Source organism: Bombina bombina, chromosome 3 (assembly GCF_027579735.1).
Source record: "Bombina bombina isolate aBomBom1 chromosome 3, aBomBom1.pri, whole genome shotgun sequence".
NCBI classification, from domain to species: Eukaryota; Metazoa; Chordata; class Amphibia; order Anura; family Bombinatoridae; genus Bombina; species Bombina bombina.
The window spans coordinates 1,246,969,267-1,246,991,178 of record NC_069501.1 but is presented as its reverse complement, the minus strand read 5'-3'; the positions used below and the strand labels follow the sequence as shown (position 1 = coordinate 1,246,991,178).

General features: G+C 38.8%; 1 protein-coding gene across 1 annotated transcript; it reads right to left on the bottom strand.

Annotated features, from left to right (window-relative positions):
* Positions 1–13,751: 13,751 nt before the first annotated feature.
* On the bottom strand, positions 13,752–15,249 carry TPBGL (trophoblast glycoprotein like). Its single transcript, XM_053705098.1, has one exon. The coding sequence runs from the start codon at positions 15,197–15,199 to the stop codon at positions 14,126–14,128; it is 1,074 nt and encodes a 357-aa protein (XP_053561073.1). The 5' UTR covers positions 15,200–15,249; the 3' UTR covers positions 13,752–14,125.
* Positions 15,250–21,912: the final 6,663 nt, after the last annotated feature.

The following is a 21,912-nucleotide window of genomic DNA, read 5'->3' as shown; positions in this document are numbered from 1 at the left end:
CTGATATACTAAATTACACTAAACTATATTAAACTAATAATTAATATACCCTAACTGTTATACTAAATTACATTAAACTATATTAAACTAATAATAAATCTACCCTAACTATTAAACTAAAATTACATTAAACTACCAATTAAATTAACTATATTATATATTTAAAAACCTAACCCTACTCAAATAATTTTAATCTACAATAAAAAATTACAAAGTTACAAAAAACTAACAACTAAGTTGCAAAAAATAACAAATACTAAGTTTAAGTTACACAAAATAAAAAAGAAATTATCAAAGATTTAAACTAATTACACCAAATCTAAGGGTCCTATGAAAATAAAAAAGCCCCCCAAAATAAACCCTAGCCTACAATAAACTACCAATAGCCCTTAAAAGGGCCTTTTGTGGGGCATTGCCCCAAATAAATCAGCTCTTTTACCTGTAAAAAAAAAATACAAACAACCCCCCAACAGTAAAACCCACCACCCACACAACCAAACCCCCCAAATTAAATACTATCTAAAAAAACCTAAGCTCCCCATTGCCCTGAAAAGGGTATTTGGATGGACATTGCCCTTAAAAGGACATTTAGCTCTATTGCAGCCCAAACCCTAATCTAAAACTAAAACCCACCCAATACACCCTTAAAAAATCCTAACACTAACCCCTGAAGATTCACTTACAGTTTTGAAGATCTGACATCAATCTCCCAAGAAGTTGGGAGAAGTCCTCATTGAAGCCGGGAGAAGTCTTCATCCAAGAGGCAAGATGTCCTCAATGAAGCCGGCAGAAGTGGTCCTCCATACGGGCAGAAGTCTTCACCCAGACGGCATCTTCTATTTTCATCATTCTGGTGTGGAGCGGGTCCATCTTCAAGACATCCGGCGTGGAGCATCCTCTTCTTCCGACCACTCCCGATGAATGAAGGTTCCTTTAAGTGACGTCATCCAAGATGGCATCCCTTAGATTCTAATTGGCTGATAGAATTCTATCAGCCAATTGGAATTAAGGTTGAAAAAATTCTATTCGCTGTTGCAATCAGCCAATAGGATTGAGATTCCATCCTATTGGCTGATCCAATCAGCCAATAGAATGCAAGCTCAATCCTATTGGCTGATTGGATCAGTCAATAGGATGAAAGCTCAATTCTATTGGCTGATTGCAACAGCCAATAGGATTTTTTCAACCTTAATTTCGATTGGCTGATAGAATTCTATCAGCCAATCAGAATCTAAGGGACGCCATCTTGGATGATGTCACTTAAAGGAACCTTCATTCGTCGGGAGTCATCGGAAGAAGAGGATGCTCTGCGCCGGATGTCTTGAAGATGGACCCGCTCCTCACCGGAAGGATGAAGGTAGAAGATGCCGCCTGGGTGAAGACTTCTGCCCATCTGGAGGACCACTTCTGCTGGCTTCATTGAGGACATCTTGCCGATTGGATGAGGACTTCTCCCGGCTTCAATGAGGACTTCTCCCGGCTTCTTGGAGGATGGATGTCGGACCTTCAAAACTTTAAGTGAATCTTCAGGGGTTAGTGTTAGGATTTTTTAAGGGTGTATTGGGTGGGTTTTAGTTTTAGATTAGGTTTGGGCTACAATAGAGCTAAATGCCCTTTTAAGGGCAATGCCCATCCAAATGCCCTTTTCAGGGAAATGGGGAGCTTAGCTTTTTTTTTATAGTGTTTTATTTGGGGGGTTGGTTGTGTGGGTAGTGGGTTTTACTGTTGGGGGGGTTGTTTGTATTTTTTTTACCGGTAAAAGAGCTGATTTCTTTTGGGCAATGCCCCGCAAAAGGCCCTTTTAAGGGCTATTTGTAGTTTATTGTAGGTTAGTTTTTTTTTATTTTGGGGGGGGGTTATTTTCATAGGGTCCTTAGATTAGGTGTAATTAGTTTAAATCTTTGATAATTTCTTTTTTATTTTGTGTAACTTAGTGTTTGTTTTTTGTAACTTTGTAATTTTTTATTGTAGATTAAAATTATTTGAGTAGGGTTAGGTTTTTAAATATATAATATAGTTAATTTAATTTGTAGTTTAATGTAATTTTAGTTTAATAGTTAGGGTAGATTTATTATTAGTTTAATATAGTTTAATGTAATTTAGTATATCAGTTAGGATAGAGTAATTATTAGTTTAATATAGTTTAATGTAATTTAGTATAATAGGGTATATTAATTATTAGTTTAATATAGTTTAATGTAATTTAGTATAACAGTTAGGGTAGATTAATTATTAGTTTAATGTAATTTTAGTATAATAGGGTAGGTTAATTAATAGTTTAATATAGTTTAATTTAAATCTAAAGGTAAGTTTAAATTTATTATAAGATTAGCTTGAGTTAATATTTAATATAAAGTTAGCGGGTTGTTAGGTTTAGGGGTTAATAGGTTCATTTAGTTTATGGCGATGCGGGGGGCTGGTGGTTTAGGGGTTAATAGGTTTAGTAAGTGCTAGTGATGTGGGAGGCCAGGGGTTTAGGGGTTAATACATTCCTTTAGTTGCGGTGGGCTCCGTGAGCGGCGGGATAGGGGTTAATAACTTTTTGTAGGTGGGGGTGATGTCGGGGTGGCAGATTAGGGGTTAATAAGTATAATGTAGGTTGCGGCGGTGTTGGGGCAGTAGATTAGGGGTTAATAAGTATAATGTAGATGGCGGCGGTGTCGGGGCGGTAGATTAGGGGTTAATAAGTATAATGTAGGTGGCGGCGGTGGCGGGGCGGCAGATTAGGGGTTAATAACATTATGTAGGTGGCGGTGGTGTAGGGGGCAGCAGATTCGGGGTGTTTAGACTCGGGGTACATGTTTAGGGTGTTAGGTGTAAATGTTACCATAGGAATCAATGGGATATCGGGAAGCAGCGAACATGAGCTTTCGCTGCTTTCAGACTCCCATTGATTCCTATGGCATCCGACGCCTCCAGGGCGGCAGATTGAAAAGCAGGTATGCTGGGCCAGAATAGTGGCAAGCGTACCTGGTAGGTATTTGTTAACTAGCAAAAGTAGTCAGATAGTGCCGAATTTGCATTCGGAACATCTGTAGTGACGTAAGCATCGATCTGTGTCGGACTGAGACCGGCGTATCGTATGTTACGTCACAGATTTCAACTTTTGCCGGTCTGTAGGCTTTGATAACTAAGGGGAATCAAGCTCGCTACAATTACGCTGTGGAATTCCAGCGTATTTGCGGTTGACGGCTTGATTAGTAGGGGCCTGTGTGTCTTGCGAGGATCAGAAAAAAGGGTAAGAGCGGTGAAGATTTAAAGTTTCTTTGGATGCTGGTGAGTCCTATGATTCCATTACATTGCATTACATTTGTTCACACAAAACTGCACAAGCAAAAGCATTATACTGATGAAACCAAGCTGACCACTTGAGTAATATATTACTTGTTTTTTCTTCAGAGTTTATACTATTGTGAAATGAAGGAAAACTTTCATTATCTGTATTCACTTCAAAGGGACATATCCTATGTTGCACTATTAGAGTAACATTGTCTCTAATAGACTGTGATCAGGAGTGACTTTTTCAATAACATAAGCGGGAAATTGAATCAATGCACTTGTAACATAGTAGCTTCCCATGTTAGTTGTCTTTAGATTTGATTATTAGATTTAATTATTAGATTACCACCGGTGGTTGTGAATATGATATATTTTTAAATTAGGATGTTATCCTGTTTCTGAATTGTTTTAAAATGTTTTAATAAACTGTATAACTATTTATTTCACAAATCCAGCTTAAAGCATAGATCTATACACATATTAGTACACACTGTATATTTTTAATATTCCAATTTTATATTTGGTATATAGCTGACTCAACAGGGGCTCCACTTCTTTCTTTTTATCTTTTTAGACTGGAAGCTCTTTAGCTCATATTTATTGTGTTTAATTTGTTGACTAAATATACTTATAATCTTTGTACTGTAAAAAAGTGCTACGTACATGTACAGCGCAGTACTATACAAATAACGATTCATACACTGATACATATATATAATACAAGTGCACACCAGCATATTATCTGGTTATCTGTTTCTAGTTTGGGTCAAGTCTCACAAGCAGATCACCATTTATAAATAATTAGTAGGAAGATGACACACAGCAGTTGCACTACTTATAATTAAGCTCATTGTTAAAATTATGGAAAAATAATCAAGGCGCTGCAGCAATGCAAACAACCGTTTATAATGATATACAGATGCAGCAATACGGCTGACTGATGAGGACTCCCAAAACCACTTGCTACAAAGTACATCATTTCATATTTATTATAGATGTACTGATTAAAATCCTGAAGCACCAAAACTCATATAAAGGAATAAACTGCTATCCCTCTCTCTCTCTCTCTCTCTCTCTCTCTATCTCTCTCTCTCTCTCTCTCTCTCTCTCTCTCTCTCTCTCTCTCTCTATCTATCTATCTCTCTTTCTCTCTATCTCTCTCTCTCTCTCTATCTCTATCTCTATCTCTCTCTCTATCTCTCTCTCTCTCTATCTATCTATCTCTATCTATCTCTCTCTCTCTGTCTCTCTCTCTCTCTCTCTCTCTATCATCTACCGATCTATCACTCTGTCTGTCTATCTTTCTGTTTCCATGTATCTTTCTATCTATCTATTTATCTATCTGTCTGTTTGTCTATATATCTCACTCTCTAATCTATTATTCTGTCTGTCTACCTTTCTGTTTACATGTATCATCTATCTATCTATCTATCTATCTATCTATCTATCTATCTATCTATCTATCTATCTATCTATCTATCTATCTATCTATCTATCTGTCTGTCTGCCTGTATGCCTGTCTATCTATCTATCTATCTATCTATCTCTATCATCTACCGATCACTCTGTCCGTCTAGCTAATCTCTCTGTTTCCATGTAACTATATCTATCTATCATCTATCTATCTATCTATCTATCTATCTATCTATCATCTCTCTATCTATCTTTTTACCTCTCTCTCTGTCATCTACGTATCTATCACTCTGTCCGTCTATCTATATTTCAGTTTCCATGTATCTATCTATCTATCTATCTATCTATCTATATCTATCTATCTATCTATCTATCTATCTCTATCAGCTACCAATCTATCACTCTGTCTGTCTATCTACAGTATCTTTCTGTTTCCTTGTATCTATCTATCTATCTATCTATCTATCTATCTATCTATCTATCTATCTATCTATCTATCTATCTATCTATCTATCTATCTATCTATTTATCATCTCTCTATCTATCATATATCTATCTATCATGTATCTATCTATCTATCTATCTATCTATCTATCTATCTATCTATCTATCTATCTATTTATCATCTCTCTATCTATCATATATCTATCTATCTATCTATCTATCTATCTATCTATCTATCTATCTATCATGTATCTATCATTTAAAGGCTCAGTAGATTTGTATAATAAACAAATGCATGGTAAAAAGACAACGAGATAACACTTAGGGACCGATTTATCAAGCTCCGTATGAAGCTTGATGCCCCTTGTTTGGCTCTCCGGAAACAGAAGTTATGAAGCAGCGGTCTAAAGACCGCTGCTCCATAACTTGTCCGCCTGATCTCAGGCCGCGGACTGAAATCAACCCAATCGAATATGATCGGGTTGACTGACACCCCCTTCTAGCGGCCGATTGGCCACGAATCTGCAGGGGGCGGCATTGCATGGTAAAAAGACAACGAGATAACACTTAGGGACCGATTTATCAAGCTCCGTATGAAGCTTGATGCCCCTTGTTTGGCTCTCCGGAAACAGAAGTTATGAAGCAGCGGTCTAAAGACCGCTGCTCCATAACTTGTCCGCCTGATCTCAGGCCGCGGACTGAAATCAACCCAATCGAATATGATCGGGTTGACTGACACCCCCTTCTAGCGGCCGATTGGCCACGAATCTGCAGGGGGCGGCATTGCACAAGCATTTCACAAGAACTGCTAGTGCAATGATAAAAGCAAATAGCATATGCTGTCGGCATTTATCGATGTGTGGCGGACATGATACACTACATTGTATAATGTCCACTCGCACATTAATAAATATACCCCTTAGTCTGAACTCCAAATGAACAGTATATTTTTCTCTGACAAATTTCAAAGTTCTGTCTATTTCCAATCCTCCTGTACCATGTGACAGCCATCAGCCATTCAAAAATGCATATACGTATATTTTGTGAATTCCTGCACATGCTCAGTACGAGCTGGTGACTCAAAAAGTGTAAATATAAATACTGTGCAAAATTTGTTAATGGAAGTAAATTGGAAAATTGTTTAAAATGTGCCTGCTCTTTCTGAATCATGAAAGTTTGATCTTAACTTGAGTGTCGCTTTAAAGGTGAGATATTTACCTGTAGTTTGCTGGGGAGCCACACTAATCCTGAGCCTTCTTCACTAAGTCAGGGGCCGAAATGCTTAGTGTGGCAGATCCTCCGCACGTAAGGGGCCGATTCTCTAAAGCTCTCAGGGCTGGTGAGATTCTATAAGCTCTTCTATTTCCCTGGTGGAATTCTATAAAACCACTTTTTTACCCTGAAAATAGGATGTCTTACTAAGGGACGTATACTGCATTTTTGTATGGGAAGGAGATGCAGACATTACAAAAGTGCACTATTAAGTTATTCATTTAAAAATCATAGAAAACGAATAATTGAATCATTCACATAAAAATACCCAGGGAAAAAAAAGGGTGCATCAAAAATTGTAACAAAATTCTTCACCAAAAATCATATTTTATTAAAAAAGTAAAGATGTATGTAAATTATACAGGAATAAAGTGTAATAAATATGCACAGTGTAAATCGTAATATAAGTACACTGGATAAACACAACATAGAAATGTGTACTTATAAGTACAAAATACAAAGTGTATTTGTTGGTTTTGCAAGAGTTGCATAATTTGGTGAAAATAAACTTACTTTTAATTTTTTTTTCAGGACCAGTAAACAAGTTTATATCTTACATTTTAAAGTGAAATATAATAATCTGTTTTTATTGTTGCAATAAAAAAAGCCTCTAAGCAGTGGGTTATACTTTATCATTTCAATATGAATGATTTTTCATTACTTCCTATCAATGCCCTACAAGGGGGCTGTGGTCTCTACCAGAAGACATATCTAGCTTGATGTAATAAACAATCTGGGGCCTATTTATCAAAGGTCTGTCGGACCTGATCCGACAGTGCGGGTCAGGTCCGACAGACCTCGCTGAATGCGGAGAGCAATACGCTCAACTGTCACGTGGTGGAAGAGAAGCTGTGGAGATTCATTTCAGGAATAACTCTGTACCTAAAGTAACTATCCTGCACATAGATGATCAGACTCCTTTAATATGCTCTCTGCATTCAGCATTGCACCAGAAGCTCTTGTGAGCTGCTGGTGCAACGCTGCCCCCTGTCGATTCGCGGCCAATCGGCCCGCCAGCAGGGAGGTGTCAATCAACCCAATCGTACTCGATCGGGTTAAATTGCAGCGATGTCTGTCCGCCTGCTCAGAGCAGGCGGACAGGTTATGGAGCAGCGGTCTTTAGACCACTGCTTCATAACTGGTGTTTCTGGCGAGCCTGCAGGCTCACCAGAAACACGGGCCATCAAGCTCCTTCCGGAGCTTGATAAATGGGCCTCTATAGCAATGTGAGCTGGCTTACTGTTTAGTGATTGCTAGATAAACAGGAAGTCAGTTTCTTACCCATGTTTAAAACAGGCAGAATGCAACTTAAGTTCTCTTCATGTCAGCTCCCTCATCTTCCTGGGTGTGTGTTTTTGTGTGTAGTAGTTGAGTCTGTATGTGTTTGTGTGTGTGTGTAATACTTGAGTCTGTATGTGTGTGTGTGTGTGTAGTACTTGAGTCTGTATGTGTAGTGTGTGTGTAGTACTTGAGTCTGTATGTGTGTGTGTGTGTGTAGTACTTGAGTCTGTATGTGTAGTGTGTGTGTAGTACTTGAGTCTGTATGTGTGTGTGTGTGTGTGTGTGTGTAGTACTTGAGTCTGTATGTGTAGTGTGTGTGTAGTACTTGAGTCTGTATGTGTGTGTGTGTGTGTGTGTGTGTGTGTGTGTGTGTGTGTAGTACTTGAGTCTGTATGTGTATGTGTGTGTGTAGTACTTGAGTCTGTATGTGTAGTGTGTGTGTAGTACTTGAGTCTGTATGTGTGCGTGTGTGTGTGTGTGTAGTACTTGAGTCTGTATGTGTGTGTGTAGTACTTGAGTCTGTATGTGTAGTGTGTGTGTAGTACTTGAGTCTGTATGTGTGTGTGTGCATGTAGTACTTGAGTCTGTATGTGTGTGTGTGTGTGTGTGTGTAGTACTTGAGTCTGTATGTGTGTGTGTAGTACTTGAGTCTGTATGTGTAGTGTGTGTGTAGTAATTGAGTCTGTATGTGTGTGTGTGCATGTAGTACTTGAGTCTGTATGTGTGTGTGTGTAGTACTTGAGTCTGTATGTGTAGTACTTGAGGCTGTATGTGTGTGTGTGTGTGTGTGTATGTAGTACTTGAGTCTGTATGTGTGTGTGTGTGTGTGTATGTAGTACTTGAGTCTGTATGTGTGTGTGTGTGTAGTACTTGAGTCTGTATGTGTGTGTGTGTGTAGTACTTGAGTCTGTATGTGTAGTGTGTGTAGTACTTGGGTCTGTATGGGTATTTTGCATTTTTGTGTGTGTGTGAATGTAGTACTTCAGTCTGTATGTGTGCATGGTGTGTTTGTATGTGTGTATATGTGTGTGTAGTACTTCAGTGTGTATGTGTGTAGTGTGTGTATGTGTGCAGTGTTTGTAGTACTTAAAGGACCACTCAATGCAGTAGGATTGCATAATTAACATGTGCGCAATAAGAAGACAATGATTTAACAAATAAGTAGTAGATTTGTTTCTGATAAATGTATTTTTCCTCCCATTTTTTGGCCCCTTGTATCATGTAACAGACATCAGCCAATCACAGACTAGTATACGTACACCCTGTGGGCTTGTGCACATGCTCAGTAGGATCTTGTTCTCCAGAAAGTGAGAATATAAAAAGACTGTGCAAAATTTGTTACTGGAAGTAAATTGGAGAGTGGCTTAAAAATGCATGATCTATCTGAATCATGAAAGTTTATTTTGACTTGAGTGTACCTTTAAGTCTGCATGTGTGTAGTGCGTGTTTGTGTGTATGTGTTTTTGTGTAGTACTTCAGTCTGTATGTGTGTAGTGTGTGTGTGTGTATGTATATGTAGTACTTAAATCTGTATGTGTGTTTGTATGTGTGTGTGTGTGTGTGTATGTGTGTGTGTATGTATATGTAGTACTTGAGTCTGTATGTGTGTAGTGTATGTGTGTATATGTATATGTAGTACTTAAATCTGTATGTGTGTTTGTATGTGTGTGTGTGTATGTATATGTAGTACTTGAGTCTGTATGTGTGTAGTGTGTGTGTGTATGTATATGTAGTACTTAAATCTGTATGTGTGTTTGTATGTGTGTGTGTGTGTGTGTAGTACTTGAGTCTGTATGTGTAGTACTTGAGGCTGTATGTGTAGTGTGTGTGTAGTACTTGAGTCTGTATGTGTGTGTATGTAGTACTTGAGTCTGTGTAGTACTTGAGGCTGTATGTGTAGTGTGTGTGTAGTACTTGAGTCTGTATGTGTAGTGTGTGTAGTACTTGAGTCTGTATGGGTATTTTGCATTTGTGTGTGTGTGTGTATGTAATACTTCCGTCTGTATGTGTGCATTGTGTGTTTGTATGTGTGTGTGTAGTACTTCAGTCTGTATGTGTGTAGTGTGTGTATGTGTGCAGTGTGTGTAGTACTTAAAGGACCACTCAATGCAGTAGGATTGCATAATTAACATGTGCGCAATAAGAAGACAATGATTTAACAAATAAGTAGTAGATTTGTTTCTGATAAATGTATTTTTCCTCCCATTTTTTGGCCCCTTGTATCATGTAACAGACATCAGCCAATCACAGACTAGTATACGTATACCCTGTGGGCTTGTTGACATGCTCAGTAGGATCGTGTTCTCCAGAAAGTGTGAATATAAAAAGAAAAAAATTTGTTACTGGAAGTAAATTGGAGAGTGGCTTAAAAATGCATGATCTATCTGAATCATGAAAGTTTATTTTGACTTGAGTGTACCTTTAAGTCTGCATGTGTGTAGTGCGTGTTTGTGTGTATGTGTTTTTGTGTAGTACTTGAGTCTGTATGTGTGTAGTGTGTGTGTGTGTGTATGTATATGTAGTACTTAAATCTGTATGTGTGTTTGTATGTGTGTGTGTGTGTGTGTATGTGTGTGTGTATGTATATGTAGTACTTGAGTCTGTATGTGTGTAGTGTGTATGTATATGTAGTACTTAAATCTGTATGTGTGTTTGTATGTGTGTTTGTATGTGTGTGTGTGTGTAGCACTTGAGTCTGTATATGTGTAGTGTGTGTTTGTATGTGTGTGTGTGTAGCACTTGAGTCTGTATATGTGTAGTGTGTGTTTGTATGTGTGTGTGTGTAGCACTTGAGTCTGTATATGTGTAGTGTGTGTTTGTGTGTGTGTGCATGTGTGTAGTACATAAGTCTGTATGTATGTAGTATATGTGTGTGTGTGTGTAGTACTTGCGTCTTTATGTGTGTAGTGTGTGTTTGTGTGTATATGTGCATACTTATACATAATCAAGCTTCAAATGAAAAATTATTTAGTAAGTGTTATGGGCCAACCCAAACTGCAAAAACTTGTGAACAATCTGTCACTAAAGGAAGGTTAAAGAGTTTTGTTAGTTGAGTAAAGATGTTAGATAAAGTTAGATAAATTAGACTTCACTTACAATTATACCAAGAACTGCTGATTAAAGCAAGTCATGTAAAATGTTTTTTTAACTTGGAAATGTTTCCTTTTTTTAAATAAAATGTATCTGGGGTTTTACTGAGTGACACAAATCACTAACCTGCCCCCTGTTTTTCTCAGTATCAGGGACTCACATCAATAAAGGGTATTTCCAAAGTACTAGCAGTAATAGTAGAAACAACTTTAATGCTAATTAAAAGTTAAGTTCAGTAATCACAACAATTAAAGAAGTTTTAAAAAAAGGAAAGTTCTAGGAATCCTAAATACAGACTATGGGGCCAAATTATCAAGGACCGAATGCCCCCTGATCCCCTTGTTTCTGCGCGAGCCTTCGGGCTTCTTAACTGGTCCGCTGCCTCTGAGGCTGCAGACATAAATCCGTCCGATCCTATACGATTGGACTGATTGATACCCCCTGCTAGCAGCTGCAAATCTGCAGGGGGCGGCATTGCACAAGCAGTTCACTAGAACTGCTTGTGCAATTCTAAATGCCAACAGCGTATGCTGTCGGCATTCAGCGATGTCTGGCGGACATGATGCGCTACATGTCCACCTGACTTTCTAAAATCTGCCCTCAAGTTGCTTTATATCTTTGTAAATTACATAAATGTGCCGTCAGAAAAAAGCTTCCTTATAATAAATGATGATAATGTCTAATTATATGAACCATAAATATTTTATGCAACCTTTATGAGTAGCTCTAATACTTATAAAATATGTATAAATTATGAAAGCTCTGAAAAGGGAGCACCAAATTCTGTTTGTCTTTTGATTTCTTTCATTTTTTTTTGAAGATGTTCTTTTTGGTGTAAAATATTTGACAATGTTATCATCTGCTCGTAAAATATAATAATGTGCTCCCCATCACTGATCCAATGATAGAAAAAATATACAGGATGCTTCTAGCGATTCATTTAAATCTTAACCTAGATAAGGTCATATCCAAAAAGGGTAACAATGAAAACATATGTAGGTGAGATGTATTGAGACTAGGATTGTGCAGTGAATGTTTAACAGAAGAAAGTTTTTTTTAAATAACAAAAGTAAAGCACTTTCTAGGATATGTAGGTATGTAATGCATAAGGCTTAAAATCGTATGCACTGTAGCTTGCAACTTTGAAGCACTGTAGGTCAGATAGTATTCAACCAATGAAAACAAGGTTTGCAAAATTATTTCTCAGTGAGTTTTAATATATAACTACATGGTTCATTTACCATGTAAATATTGTGTACACACACACATATACAGTATATGTAGATACAAAGAGAGATAGATAGATAGATAGATAGATAGATAGATAGATAGATAGATAGATAGATAGATAGATAGATAGAGAGATGGAGATATAGATAGATAGATAGATAGATAGATAGATAGATAGATAGATAGATAGATAGATAGATAGATAGATAGATAGATAGATAGATAGATAGATAGATAGATAGATAGATAGATAGATAGATAGATAGATAGATAGATAGATAGATAGATAGATAGATAGATAGATAGATAGATAGATAGATAGATAGATAGATAGATAGATAGATAGATAGATGGAGAGATAGATAGATAGATAGATAGATAGATAGATAGATAGATAGATAGATAGATAGATAGATAGATAGATAGATAGATAGATAGATAGATAGATAGATAGATAGATAGATAGATAGATAGATAGATAGATAGATAGATAGATAGATAGATGATAGGTAGATAGATAGATAGATAGATAGATAGATAGATAGATAGATAGTTATAGATGATAGATGATAGATAGGTAGATAGATAAATGATAGATAGATAGCTATAGATGATAGATGATAGATAGATAGATAGATAGATAGATAGATAGATAGATGATAGATAGATAGATAGATAGATAGATAGATAGATAGATAGATAGCTAGCTATAGATAGATAGATAGATGATAGATAGATGATAGATAGGTAGATAGCTATAGATGATAGATATATAGCGATAGATAGATAGATAGATAGATAGATAGATAGATAGATAGATAGATAGATAGATAGATAGATAGATAGATTGTATATATAGCTAGAATAGTACTGCTATGTATGTAAGCCCATTTTTCTGTGTAATTCATCATTTTATAAAGAATGAAACCAAAGTTTGCAACATAATTATTAAGTTTTAATGTATGCATACATGTACATATTTAGATGCATCTCTTTTATCAATATATATATATATATATATATATATAAATCCAAAACAATGTGCACTCCTGAATCTCGGTCCAACAGCCTTGGGTGCTACTAAATAGTAGATATAAAGCCAAGAAGAAGAGCACTCCAAAGGTCTTGTACAGGTAATATAGTCACCTTTAATTTAACATTAAAGGTGACTATATTAACTGTACAAGACCTTTGGATTGCTCTTTTTTTGGCTTTATATATATATATATATATATATATATATATATATATATATATATATATATATATATATATATATCTCAATTAATATAAGAACAGATTTGCAGAAAACTGAAATATAACATTTTGCCTCTGTGAAAATACATAGTATTTTATTTAGTCCATACTTCCAATGCAATATATAATTTTATAAAGTTTATGTTATATATATATATATATATATATATATATATATATATATATATACACATATATATATTAATTTAATCTAAACTAGGGAAAGTTCAATCAACTGCATGCAGTAATATTAAATAGAGAGATAAAAAAAACAGTTTTTGTAATATCCCCAACACATTAAAAAATTGTTATCCAAAGATCCTCAATGCTAAGCACTTAATGCTAAAGGTCCTTGCTTTGCTGAAAATTATTAAAATCTTTTAAATGCATAAACTAGGGAGCTGGTTCACTAAGATTTTCTATAATCTTTCAAATCAGTAAATTGTCAGTAATGACTAATATAGGTATTGGGGATACTTCTTTGTATGGATATTTATTTCAATTATTAGTTATTATAAAAACTCATTTTACTTGCATGCAAATATGTCCAACTGAAGAAGAAGGTGGCTTATATCCTATTAAAATCCAGTTGCAATTAATACTCACCAGTAAATACTAAGAAGTTAATTGCTTGTAATCCCCTTACTCCCAAAAAAGGGCTGCAATGCATTACAAAGCAATGTTTTGTAGCCCTCTATGGCAGCCAAGGGGTTAAGTCAATTTTACCACTTCCTAAGTATAGATGTGTGATAAAATGTACTGATGATATCCCATCCACTCCATTGATAGTCCCATGCTGATTTTATTGTCATAGGCTATGAATGTTTAACCTTTATGTCAGGTTAAATTCTCCATCCTTCTATATTCCTGTGGAAACATTACACCTCCTGGGGTCAGAGTCCTGTTCATAACGGTAATGATACCCTTCCATTTGGTCCCTGCAGGCTTCTCTGAAGTTATTCAACCATCTCTTAATGCCCTTTCTGTTCAGGTAGAGGACCATAAGAAATATAACTCCTATTAAAGCCAGCACAATACCAAAAAAGACATAGGAAGCGGTTTCCAGGTTCTCATTATTACATTTTAAGTTTTTGGAAATTAGTAATGTAACAAATGTCCCATTTAAATTGGATGGTGAATGACATTTGAGGTTTTTCTTATCTGGTACCTGGGATCTATTCCCAACCCAGAAAAGAAATTCTTTAATTTTACAATCACAGACTAAAGGGTTTGGATTTAAATACACCTGAAGTGTCCTGTGCGTAAATAAGTCTGAGACTGTCTTTGCATTAATGTTTGGGATGGAATTATTTCCAAGTTTTAGCTCTCGCAAGTTATGAAGACTCACTACTATACTGGGAAAAGTGTTCAACATATTGCCAGTGAGTTCCAAGAGCTTAAGGTTTCTCAGGTTTGAAATCCATTGGAAATCCATTAGCTGTGTGCCTGCTGTGCCACACAGTGCTTGGTTCATCTTTAAAATGCTAAGCTGATTCTGCCCCACAAAGGCATCTTCAGCAATAGAGTTTAAAAAGTTGTAACTCAAGTCCAAAATGCTGAGGTTGGTTAATCCACTAAAAGCAAATGCTTCTATGGTTTGAATGTTGTCATTGGTAAGGAAGAGGGTCGTTAAATTGGTTAGATTAGTGCCATTACTTCTGAACGCTTCACTCCTTAATTTGGTTATGTTACTGCCAATCACTGACAGGTTTTGGACCCAGTGAGGGATCTCTCCAGGGATCTCCTGCAGAGGTAAAAACTGGCACTGCACCAGGCCACTCGGTACACTGCAATAGCATTCAAATGGGCAGCATACACTGACATTTAGTAAGATAGCCAGTACAATCAGCTTAAAGATGAGAAAGCAATTGAGTTCAGTTGAAATCAGCAGTGTTATTAAGTTGCCATGGAAATCTTGATGCCTCCTTGACATGTTTCAGCTTTAATGCTGAGGATGCAACTAGAAACAAGTCCAAAGTATGCACTGAGCTTGTTTGTCCTTGTGAATCAGCCCAGGGAAACACTTTCCGGGATTCCTGCTCTCTCATCCTCAGCTCCTCTTAGTGCAAGGCTGGCTGGCAGCTGCTCTCTCTAGGCTGGGAGGGAGCCTGTGTCGTGTGTCTCTTGGAACTCTTAATTTGATTTTGACGTTTCTGGCAGGTCAGATGGATGGACTGGTGTCTAACAGAGTTGCCTCTCCCCTTCCTCAGGCAGAATAAACCCCTGCCTCCTATCAGCGGATCCTTCTATTATTAAGGAAGAAAGGATGCAGTGAATTGCTGAGATGAATTCCCAGAAGGATAAACATGGCCTTGGTTTTCTTTGTATCTAGCAACTACTTAACCCCTTGATGCTTAAGAAAGCAAGTAACTGATGTTGTGTTTATACTGTACATGGTGTAATAGAAAAGCAGATGACTCACTGAGAAGAACAAAATAGGACAGGAAATGGAGCCCAGGTAGAATCTTATCACCAGGTCCTGTATTGTAAATTACTCTGTAATAGCCATAAATAAGTCTTATGTAAGTACTGTTAAAGTGACATTTTAATTTAACTGATAGGCATGGGTTTAAATGAAGAATGTTGTTTGCTGTTATCAGTATAAATATTATCCATTACCGTGCATAACACAGGAACATTCCATTTATAAACATTTATATACCCTGTGATATAATGTACCTTTTGATACATTGTACTGTTTAGATTCTATAGATCTTCTGTAAAACAAAATTAGGGACATAATATACATTTAAATATCATATTAAAAAGATATAATGCACAATATATATATGGCATTACCTTTTATATATATTTATTTCATTGTATTATTTTATTTGTTTGCATATTTACATTGCAAATCAGCAATATGGTCCGCAATCTCTCCATACATGTCTGTATATTTAAGAGAAAAATAATCAAATACAACCTATAGATATGTCATTATGTCACTGTCTAATATAAAATGCAAAAACATAACTTGACGCAATTATCACAACTGTGAGCCATTTCTGCATGTGATTGTGGGACCCTTGGTAAGTATCTTATAGTAAATATAGATGTATAAAAGTATAATTCTCAATGTGACTTTTTAATTCCTACCTGCAGGTAGGCAATGTGTTAAACTTCCTGTGTAACGACAGTGATATTTCCAATAGGTGTTTTCTATATTCAAGCTGGGTGAATGCTTGTTTATGTATGCATTATGGTAATTGTTTCTGTTTTAGCAAACCTTCACATATGAAAACAATAAGCAGTCAATGGGAAAATTGATCATCAAACATTAAAACATATTGTACCCTATTTATGGCCAAGTAAATGCTGCAAATTTTAGAAGCATAGCAGGGTTCAGAGAGGGGAGGCAGGCAGCGAGCTAACATCAGACATAATTTGAGGTTTCCTTTATGCACATTTTAGACTATTTCCAATATAATACAAGCACACATGCTCACAAACACAACATACAACTGCAGGCACACAGAAAAATATGTATGTATGTAGGAATTTTACAACATGTGTATGGAAGATTGATTAATTGGTTAAATGTATGAAAGATGATTAAACAGACGCTAAAGTCAAAATAAACTGATTTAGATGCAGTTTCAAGAGATGTTACAATTTACTTTTGCTCAGTATTTATATATGCACACTTTCTGAGGCACCAGCTACTACTAAGCATGTACAAAAGTTCACAGTGTATAGTATATGGTTTTGGGATTGGTTGATGGCTGCCACATGATACAGGGGTTTGGCAAATGTCAGTAAGTTTTGAAATTTGTCAGAAAAATCCATGTAAGTGCTATTGCATTGTCTTTTTATGGTGCATTTCTTGATTATGTAAGTCTAATGTATTTCATTTTTGAGAGAGGCAAAAATGAGTTGAGGATATGTAAAGGAGAATGAGAGAGCAGAGGTGTTATGGAAGAGAAGAATATTATGAGAGGGGTTGGAGAGGGACTTTGGAGAGGAGAGGATCAGGGAAGAGAGGGTGTGTGAGAGCAGGAAAAGAGAGGGGAGATAATCTGTGATAGGTGTCTGAGGTTGGTATTACAGAGGGAGTGTGAGAGGAGGAAGAGAGAGAGGAGAGCATCTGTGATAGGTGTCTGATGTTGGTATTACAAAAGGGAGTGTGAGAGGAGGAAGAGAGAGAGGAGAGAATCTGTGATAGGTGTCTGAGGTTGGTATTAAAGAGGGTGTGTGAGAGGAGGAAGAGAGAGAGGAGATAATCTGTGATAGGTGTCTGAGGTTGGTATTACAGAGGGAGTGTGAGAGGAGCAGGAGAGAGAGGAGATAATCTGTGATAGGTGTCTGAGGTTGGTATTACAGAGGGAGTGTGAGAGGAGCAGGAGAGAGAGGAGATAATCTGTGATAGGTGCCTGAGGTTGGTATTACAGAGGGAGTGTGAGAGGAGCAGGGGAGAGAGGAGAGAATCTGTGATAGGTGTCTGAGGTTGGTATTACAGAGGGAGTGTGAGAGGAGGAAGAGAGAGAGGAGAGCATCTGTGATAGGTGTCTCAGGTTGGTATTACAGAGGGAGTGTGAGAGGAGGAAGAGAGAGAGGAGATAATCTGTGATAGGTGTCTGAGGTTGGTATTACAGAGGGTGTGTGAGAGGAGAAAGAGAGAGAGGAGATAATCTGTGATAGGTGTCTGAGGTTGGTATTACAGAGGGAGTGTGAGAGGAGGAAGAGAGATAGGAGATAATCTGTGATAGGTGTCTGAGGTTGTTATTACAGAGGGAGTGTGAGAGGAGGAAGAGAGAGGAGATAATCTGTGATAGGTGTCTGAGGTTGGTATTACAGAGGGAGTGTGAGAGGAGGAAGAGAGAGAGGAGAGAATCTGTGATAGGTGTCTGAGGTTGGTATTACAGAGGGAGTGTGAGAGGAGGAAGAGAGAGTGGAGATAATCTGTGATAGGTGTCTGAGGTTGGTATTACAGAGGGTGTGTGAGAGGAGGAAGAGAGAGAGGAGAGCATCTGTGATAGGTGTCTGAGGTTGGTATTACAGAGGGAGTGTGAGAGGAGGAAGAGAGATAGGAGAGAATCTGTGATAGGTGTCTGAGGTTGGTATTACAGAGGGAGTGTGAGAGGAGGAAGAGAGAGAGGAGAGAATCTGTGATAGGTGTCTGATGTTGGTATTACAGAGGGAGTGTGAGAGGAGCAGGAGAGAGAGGAGAGAATCTGATAGGTGTCTGAGGTTGGTATTACAGAGGGAGTGTAAGAGGAGCAGGAGAGAGAGGAGAGAATCTGTGATAGGTGTCAGAGGTTGGTATTACAGAGGGAGTGTGAGAGGAGCAGGAGAGAAAGGAGAGAATCTCTGATAGGTGTCTGAGGTTGGTATTACAGAGGGAGTGTGAGAGGAGCAGGAGAGAGAGGAGAGAATCTGTGATAGGTGTCTGAGGTTGTTATTACAGAGGGAGTGTGAGAGGAGCAAGAGAGAGAGAGGAGATAATCTGTGATAGGTGTCTGAGGTTGGTATTACAGAGGGAGTGTGAGAGGAGCAGGAGAGAGGGGAGAGAATCTGTGATAGGTGTCTGAGGTTGGTATTACAGAGGGAGTGTGAGAGGAGGAAGAGAGAGAGGAGAGCATCTGTGATAGGTGTCTGAGGTTGGTATTACAGAGGGAGTGTGAGAGGAGCAGGAGAGAGAGGAGATAATATGTGATAGGTGTCTGAGGTTGGTATTACAGAGGGAGTGTGAGAGGAGCAGGAGAGAGAGGAGAGAATCTGTGATAGGTGTCTGAGGTTGGTATTACAGAGGGAGTGTGAGAGGAGGAAGAGAGAGAGGAGATAATCTGTGATAGGTGTCTGAGGTTGGTATTACAGAGGGTGTGTGAGAGGAGGAAGAGAGAGAGGAGATAATCTGTGATAGGTGTCTGAGGTTGGTATTACAGAGGGAGTGTGAGAGGAGGAAGAGAGATAGGAGATAATCTGTGATAGGTGTCTGAGGTTGTTATTACAGAGGGAGTGTGAGAGGAGGAAGAGAGAGGAGATAATCTGTGATAGGTGTCTGAGGTTGGTATTACAGAGGGAGTGTGAGAGGAGGAAGAGAGAGAGGAGAGAATCTGTGATAGGTGTCTGAGGTTGGTATTACAGAGGGAGTGTGAGAGGAGGAAGAGAGAGTGGAGATAATCTGTGATAGGTGTCTGAGGTTGGTATTACAGAGGGAGTGTGAGAGGAGGAAGAGAGATAGGAGAGAATCTGTGATAGGTGTCTGAGGTTGGTATTACAGAGGGAGTGTGAGAGGAGGAAGAGAGAGAGGAGAGAATCTGTGATAGGTGTCTGAGGTTGGTATTACAGAGGGAGTGTGAGAGGAGCAGGAGAGAGAGGAGAGAATCTGTGATAGGTGTCTGATGTTGGTATTACAGAGGGAGTGTGAGAGGAGCAGGAGAGAGAGGAGAGAATCTGATAGGTGTCTGAGGTTGGTATTACAGAGGGAGTGTAAGAGGAGCAGGAGAGAGAGGAGAGAATCTGTGATAGGTGTCAGAGGTTGGTATTACAGAGGGAGTGTGAGAGGAGCAGGAGAGAAAGGAGAGAATCTCTGATAGGTGTCTGAGGTTGGTATTACAGAGGGAGTGTGAGAGGAGCAGGAGAGAGAGGAGAGAATCTGTGATAGGTGTCTGAGGTTGTTATTACAGAGGGAGTGTGAGAGGAGCAAGAGAGAGAGAGGAGATAATCTGTGATAGGTGTCTGAGGTTGGTATTACAGAGGGAGTGTGAGAGGAGCAGGAGAGAGGGGAGAGAATCTGTGATAGGTGTCTGAGGTTGGTATTACAGAGGGAGTGTGAGAGGAGGAAGAGAGAGAGGAGAGCATCTGTGATAGGTGTCTGAGGTTGGTATTACAGAGGGAGTGTGAGAGGAGCAGGAGAGAGAGGAGATAATCTGTGATAGGTGTCTGAGGTTGGTATTACAGAGGGAGTGTGAGAGGAGCAGGAGAGAGAGGAGAGAATCTGTGATAGGTGTCTGAGGTTGGTATTACAGAGGGAGTGTGAGAGGAGGAAGAGAGAGAGGAGAGAATCTGTGATAGGTGTCTGAGGTTGGTATTACAGAGGGAGTGTGAGAGAAGCAGGAGAGAGGGGAGAGAATCTGTGATAGGTGTCTGAGGTTGGTTTTACAGAGGGAGTGTGAGAAGAGCAGGAGAGAGAAGAGAGAATCTGTGATAGGTGTCTGAGGTTGGTATTACAGAGGGAGTGTGAGAGGAGGAAGAGAGAGTGGAGATAATCTGTGATAGGTGTCTGAGGTTGGTATTACAGAGGGAGTGTGAGAAGAGCAGGAGAGAGAGGAGAGAATCTGTGATAGGTGTCTGAGGTTGGTATTACAGAGGAAGTGTGAGAGGAGCAGGAGAGAGGAGAGAATCTGTGATAGGTGTCTGAGGTTGGTATTACAGAGGGAGTGTGAGAGGAGCAAGAGAGAGAGGAGATAATCTGTGATAGGTGTCTGAGGTTGGTATTACAGAGGGAGTGTGAGAGGAGGAAGAGAGAGTGGAGATAATCTGTGATAGGTGTCTGAGGTTGGTATTACAGAGGGAGTGTGAGAAGAGCAGGAGAGAGAGGAGAGAATCTGTGATAGGTGTCTGAGGTTGGTATTACAGAGGGAGTGTGAGAAGAGCAGGAGAGAGAGGAGAGAATCTGTGATAGGTGTCTGAGGTTGGTATTACAGAGGGAGTGTGAGAGAAGCAGGAGAGAGAGGAGATAATCTCTGATAGGTGTCTGAGGTTGGTATTACAGATGGAGTGTGAGAGGAGGAAGAGAGAGAGGAGAGAATCTGTGATAGGTGTCTGAGGTTGGTATTACAGAGGGAGTGTGAGAGGAGCAAGAGAGAGAGAGGAGATAATCTGTGATAGGTGTCTGAGGTTGGTATTACAGAGGGAGTGTGAGAGGAGCAGGAGAGAGGGGAGAGAATCTGTGATAGGTGTCTGAGGTTGGTATTACAGAGGGAGTGTGAGAGGAGGAAGAGAGAGAGGAGAGCATCTGTGATAGGTGTCTGAGGTTGGTATTACAGAGGGAGTGTGAGAGGAGCAGGAGAGAGAGGAGATAATCTGTGATAGGTGTCTGAGGTTGGTATTACAGAGGGAGTGTGAGAGGAGCAGGAGAGAGAGGAGAGAATCTGTGATAGGTGTCTGAGGTTGGTATTACAGAGGGAGTGTGAGAGGAGGAAGAGAGAGAGGAGAGAATCTGTGATAGGTGTCTGAGGTTGGTATTACAGAGGGAGTGTGAGAGAAGCAGGAGAGAGGGGAGAGAATCTGTGATAGGTGTCTGAGGTTGGTTTTACAGAGGGAGTCTGAGAGAAGCAGGAGAGAGAGGAGAGAATCTGTGATAGGTGTCTGAGGTTGGTATTACAGAGGAAGTGTGAGAGGAGCAGGAGAGAGGAGAGAATCTGTGATAGGTGTCTGAGGTTGGTATTACAGAGGGAGTGTGAGAGGAGCAAGAGAGAGAGGAGATAATCTGTGATAGGTGTCTGAGGTTGGTATTACAGAGGGAGTGTGAGAGGAGGAAGAGAGAGAGGAGATAATCTGTGATAGGTGTCTGAGGTTGGTATTACAGAGGGAGTGTGAGAGGAGCAGGAGAGAGAGGAGAGAATCTGTGATAGGTGTCTGAGGTTGGTATTACAGAGGGAGTGTGAGAAGAGCAGGAGAGAGAAGAGAGAATCTGTGATA